This window comes from Orycteropus afer, unplaced genomic scaffold, assembly GCF_000298275.1.
Source record: "Orycteropus afer afer isolate SDZICR_OR568_19922 unplaced genomic scaffold, OryAfe1.0 scaffold00150, whole genome shotgun sequence".
Taxonomy (NCBI): Eukaryota; Metazoa; Chordata; class Mammalia; order Tubulidentata; family Orycteropodidae; genus Orycteropus; species Orycteropus afer.
The window spans coordinates 766,749-772,962 of NW_006921737.1; the positions used below are offsets into that span (position 1 = coordinate 766,749).

The window sequence follows — 6,214 nt, forward strand, 5'->3', positions numbered from 1 at the left end:
TAACCTCGCTATCAGAAGTAACGTTGTAGAACCGGCGGGGTTTAGATCTTTTGTTTCTCCAACAAGGGGGTTTGTGTGCATCTCTAGGGGAAGAGTGTTGTTTTTATGCCGATCATATGGGAGTAGTTCGGGAATCTATGGCCAGGGTACGAGAAGGACTTGCCCTAAGGAAAAGGGAGCGTGAAACTCAGGAAGGATTGTTTGAATCTTGGTTTAATAACTCCCCGTGGTTGACTACTTTGATATCTACTCTCTTAGGACCCTTCATAATCCTTATAATTATATTAACTTTTGGCCCCTGCATTATAAATAAGCTTATATCATTTGTGAAAGATCGAGTTAATACTGTACAACTCATGGTCCTGAGACAACAATATCAGTCCCTATCTCCTGTAACACAGGATGAAGATTCCTCACATGAGTAACAAGAAAAAGGGGGGAATGTGAGGCCTGAGTCCTAACGCCCTCCAGGTAATTCTTTAACCAGGAGTCAATAGTGCCGGGGACTCCAGCACATCCCCCACACCTCAGGGCTTTACCTCAAACCCCCTCCCCTCCCTCCTTTTCTACCCCCTAGCAACAACTAATCATTTGTACCTCTTTGCTTTGGTGTTACTCCACCCTGTATTTTTCCTATAAAAATGTAATTGTAGGAGAGCACAGGGTCTTTTGCCCAAACCGCTGCGTCGGTGTAAGCGGAGACCCTAGCTCGAGCTAGCCAATAAACTTTCCTTTTGCTTTTGCATTATCATGTCAGTGGTAGCTTCCTCGCGCCAACACTCCTTTCAAGACCTGAGTCCAACAATACAAGGATGAACAAATTGGACATGGCAATTTAACTCAGAGTGTCTATAACAGGGCAGGAAAGGAACAAGTAACAGGTATTCTTAGAGCTTAAATTCTAAAGCATTTGCTTTGTGGAAGGCTGTGGTCTACAGTGGGAGCCCTAACTCCATTTTGAGTCTTGACATAAATTCAGAGGTCAATTAAATTCTTTCTGATCCTTAAACCAACACTGTGCCTATGCACAGAAAAGTTCCAGGACCAACCTGAGGGGCAGTTTGCCCTCAGGAAGAGCGTGACTGAAAGCAGATTATGCTTATTGAAAAACTAGGGAACTTGCCTGGGCACATCCTTATTAATTTAAATTAAGGTTGGGGTCCTGGTATTATCTTGTACCCACCTTGTGGCTATGACTCATAGTCATGAGTCATATCTGGACCACCACCTGGCTTAAGCCCCGGAATCAATCCTGTAACCCTTTTTAATCTTCAATCATGTAGTATCCCAACCATGATCCTTTCCCTGTTTCTGTAGTCCCACCTACGACAATGATGAATCGATCTGCCACCAATCATGATTTTGTGATGATTCCTTTTGTTTTTAATCATAGATAATTAGCTCCATGGCCATGACTCAGCAGACTCCATCCAGCTTTCTGTACTGTGTACATGCTGAGGGTCTCCCTCATCCTGGGTGATTGTCTTTGTCCTGTCTAAGGCTTAATAAAAGTGTCTCTAATGAGCCTATTTGAATCTGGGGTCTCTTTTCCCCTATCACACAGAACAAAAAAAATCAGAAAAGAAGCATTTGTAAAGGAAACAAATAAGAGACTGAGATAGACAATAATTGAGGAAAGAGAAACAACTTTAATTAAGGTTTCTTCAAACTGTTTCATTCTGGTTTAACCCCCAGCTGAAATGGTATTTCTATTCCAGGCACAAAGAATCAGAATCTACATTTAACAAGGTCCCTAGGGATACATAAGAATCATCTGGGGCTCTTGTGAAAATGTACATTATGATTCAGAATATCTGGGATAGAAATGCAAATTCTAAGCAGGGGGTTGAACGGATCGAACCAGTTCAAAGCCCTTGGTAGGTGACCTTCAATCTGAGACCAGAAGAATGAGAAAGAACTAGTTATATAAAAGAAAGAAGGGAAGGGCATTCCAAAGAGAGCTATTAACAAAGGTCATGAGAGGGCAATAAGATTGCCATGCTTAAGGGCCTGAAAAAAAAGATCAACAGTTGTAACTAGGCAGTTATAAGGGAAAGAGTAGCACAAGATGACTTTGGAGAGATGGGCAAGGACCAGATTTTAAAGAGTCTTACAGGCCATGAAGGAGCTCTGGAAGCATAGTGCCTAAGGCATTTCACTACTAACCAGAAGGCTGGTGGTTCAAATCCACCAGCCACTCCTTGGAAGGAAGATTGGGAAATCTATTTCCGTAGTGCTACCACCTCAGAAACCCAAGGAGGGGTCACTATGAGTTGGAACTGACTTGACAGCAGTGAGTTTGGTTTTGGTTTGGTTTTTATAGGCCATGATAGGAAGTTTGGAATGTAGTCTAAGTGCAATAAACCCACTGCCATCGAGTCGATTCCGACTCACAGCGACCCTCATTGGGTTTCTGCGGTAGTAAATCTTTACGGAAGTAGATTGCCCAGTCTTGCTTCCATGGACTGGCTGGTGGGTTTGAACCACCAACCTTCTGGTTAGTAGTCAGAGACCTTAGGTACTGTGCTACCAGAGCTCCCTAAGTGCAACGGAAGTTACTAAAGAGAAAAAAGGAGGAATTATGTACTAGAATATGTGTTTTTGAAAAGTCATTCTTACTGGTGAACAGTGTCTGGGGTCTTAAAAGCTTGTAAGATACAACTAAGATCTAAGATACAACTATCGGTCTCTACTCATCCAGAACAAAAGAGAAAGGAAGGAACCAAAGACTCAAAGAAACTAGTCCACAGGACTAACAGTCTAAACGAACCAAAGCATCATCTACTCTGAGACCAGAAGAACTAGATGGTACCCTGATACCATACTGATTGTTCTGATCAATGCCAAAATGGATGGATCCCAATAGAAGGGGAGAAAAATGTAGAAAAGAACCTCAAATTCTTAAAATACAGACTTACTAGAGCAGCTGAAATTGGAGGATTCCCCGAGACTATTTACACCTTGAACTAAAACTAACCCCTGAAGTCACCATTTAGTTAAATAACACATTAGCTCACAAAATAAAGAATATCCCATGAGTACAATTATCCCTCAGTGTCTGCAGGGGATTAGTTCCAGGATTCTCCCCAAATACCAAAAGCCATGGATGCTCAAGTCTCATATATAAAAAGTCATAGTATTTACATATAACCTATGCAATCCTCCTGTATACTTTAAATTATCTGTGTTATTTGTAATACCCAATACAATGTAAATGCTATATAAATAGCACTTTACACTCCCTCTTAACCTTTGAGAGACTGCTCTGACCACTTATTTTAGGAAGCTTTTTTTTCTCTGAATATTTTCAATTCAGGATTTGTTGAACCCACAGATGTGGAACCTGTGGATATGGAGGGCCAACTGTAGTGTGCTCCTTTAAAAAAATCATCTATATAAGACCAGTCAACAATTAATTTAAAACAAAGATGAGAAGGTAAGGGAGCAGGGAAACTAGATTAATGTAAACAGAACAATCAGAGCAGAAATAATGAGAATGTTCATGGATCGTGAAGACTGTAACCAATGTCACTGAACAATTTTGTAGAAATTGCTGAATGGGAACCTAACCTACTGTGCAAACCTTGAGTGAAAACACAGTAAAATATCATTTGGAAAAAAAAAAGATCATTCTTGCTCCTTTGTAGAGAAGGATTGTAGGGGAGCTTAAAAGCAAAACAGCGACACCAGTTAGGAGACTGACTCAGTGTTCAAGTAAGAGATGATGGTAGCCTAGACCAAAGTGATAGCAGGAGAGATGAAGAAAAGTAGGAAGATTCAAGATATATTTGAGAGGTAGAATCAACAGGACTTCCAATGGTTTGGAAGAGAAGGGAGGTGGTGACAAAGGAAAAAAAGAAATCATGGACTCTGAAATTTCTGGCTTAAGCAATTTAACTGTGTGGATGGCAGCACCATCTATTACCATGGGATAAACCTGGGAATTAAGCAACATCCAAATCACGCAGAGGACCTGTTAAACAGACTGTTGGGTTTTACCCCTCATTTCTAATTCAGTAGACTTGGCATGGGACCAAGAACCACTGCTCTAGAAATCCAAAGAGATGTCAAGTAGATAACTAGATATGCAACAATGTTTGACATTGCTTGTAGCAAAACATGCTTCTTAATACTCACATTATCTTCTTTCAAGTTTTGAAGAAATTCCTGCAGTTCTTCTGCTGTTTTATCTGCTGCTAGAGATAAAATTTTCTGATCCATCATTGCTCATTTCAGGGAACTGTAAGGGAAAAATGTCAGTGCTGGATGAAACTTCCTGAAGTCAACAAGTTTGTTTTTTTCCCCTCCCCTATCTGTTCACTGCATATTTATTTCACACCCACTATGTATAACGGCACTTAACAACAACAACAACATATATAGATGAGGTTGAGCTGTGGTGGTGCAGTGCTTTAACTGCTTGGCTGCTAAGTAAAAGGTCAGCAGTTTGAACCTACCAGTTGCTCCACTATGACCATCTGTTTCCATAAAGATTTACAGCCTTGGAAACCCTATGGGGCAGTTCTACTCAACAGAATGGACTCAAAAGCAACAGGTTATAGACAAGGTAACAGTAGATGCTCAACAGGTTAAGGACTACTAACTATGACTTTGTATCACTAACTCATACTTACTAAGTATGAGTAAGTGATTTTTATCCTAACCAAAACAATCTTAAGAATTCCCTGGTTGCTCACCTTACTATGAACCTGTATTCTAATCAAGTGATTTCCTAATTTTTGTCCACATTTTTATCATATTTGATTTATCATTTATCCAACACAACTCATTCAAATTCTAACAAATCTGTCCTGGAAGAAGTGCAGCTGGAATGCTCCTTAGAAGAGAGAATGGTCACACTTTGTCTCACTTACTTTGATCATGTTGTCAGAAGGGACTATTTCCGGGAGAAAGATATCATACTTGGTAAAGTAGAGGGTCAGTGAAAAAAGGGAAGACACTCAATAAGATGGATTGACACAGGGACTGCAATGATGGGGTTAGGTATAGCAAGGATTGTGAGGATGGCATATGACCAGGTAGTGTTTTGTTCTGTTGTACATAGGGTCGCTATGAATCAGGGCCAACTGGATGGCGCCTAACAACAACAAACCCAACACAATGACTAGAATAAGGCAGCCATGTAACAGCAGGTCAAATATATAAAGCAGTAATTATTATAAACATATATACAATATATCCTTTATCAGAATCATATAATAAAAGTAATATTTGATAAATAACAGCAAATGCCAAGTGCCAATTAAATGGGATAAAAACGGTGAGAAGTTCAAAATAGATGGATTATGAAGAAAAAAGTGTTGATATGGGTGAAGGGAAAAGCAATATAACAAAAGCATGTGACTTGCACAACATCACCAAAGATAAGGAAGACATGGAGAGGTACACAAGAGGTACAGACAGTAAAAGTAAATATTCTTGCATACACAACACTGTATTATCATTAACAGCAAACACTAATCTATGGGTGAATACATAGCTAGACAAGCAAGATCAAGTATGGACAGGAGAACGGGAATATACTCACAACCATCCATTAAGTTGGGCAGATGATATCCCTACATATGTATTTATATGTGATATAAAAATGTCCATGTTCAGTACAAAGCTAACAGGGGGCAAAGGTAGGATAACTTCTTAGCCACAACTAAGCACCTTGAGGGAGTAAGTCACTGGGCCTGAGGGCTGAGGATCATGGGTTTGGGAGATCAAGCTGAACTGACACAACACAGTACACAAAAATATTGTTCCACATCTTCCCTTGGTGAGTAGCGACTGGGGTCTTAAAAGCTTGTGAGTGGCCACCTAAGATGCAGTTATTGATTATTGATCTCTCCTCATCTGGAGCAAAGAAGAGTAAAGAAAATCAAAGATGCATGGAACAGTTAGTCCAAAGGACTAATGGACAATGAGAACCTCAGCCTATATGACTCTGAAACTAGAAGAACTAGATGGTGCCCGGCTACCAATGCCAACCACTCAGAAAAAGGATCAAAATAGGAGATCCTGCATAGAGTGGGAGAAAAAATGTGGAACAAAATTAAAAACACAAAAAAGACCAGGTTTATGGTCAGACAGACTCCCCAAGACTACGGCCCCAAATTAGCCTTAAGATCTGGAACTGATTTCACTTTCATGCCTAACTCCCAGCCAAACAACAGACAGGCCTACAAGCTGAACACCTATACCACAG

General features: G+C 40.2%; 1 protein-coding gene across 1 annotated transcript in view; it reads right to left on the reverse strand.

Moving 5' to 3' along the window:
• FANCI (FA complementation group I) overlaps positions 1-4,221 on the reverse strand; it is a 141,555-nt gene extending 137,334 nt beyond the window's left edge. The window contains exon 1 of the mRNA XM_007946090.1: positions 4,138-4,221. Within this exon, the coding sequence (XP_007944281.1) occupies positions 4,138-4,221 (84 nt within the window). The remainder of the gene's footprint in view (positions 1-4,137) is intronic.
• Positions 4,222-6,214: the final 1,993 nt, after the last annotated feature.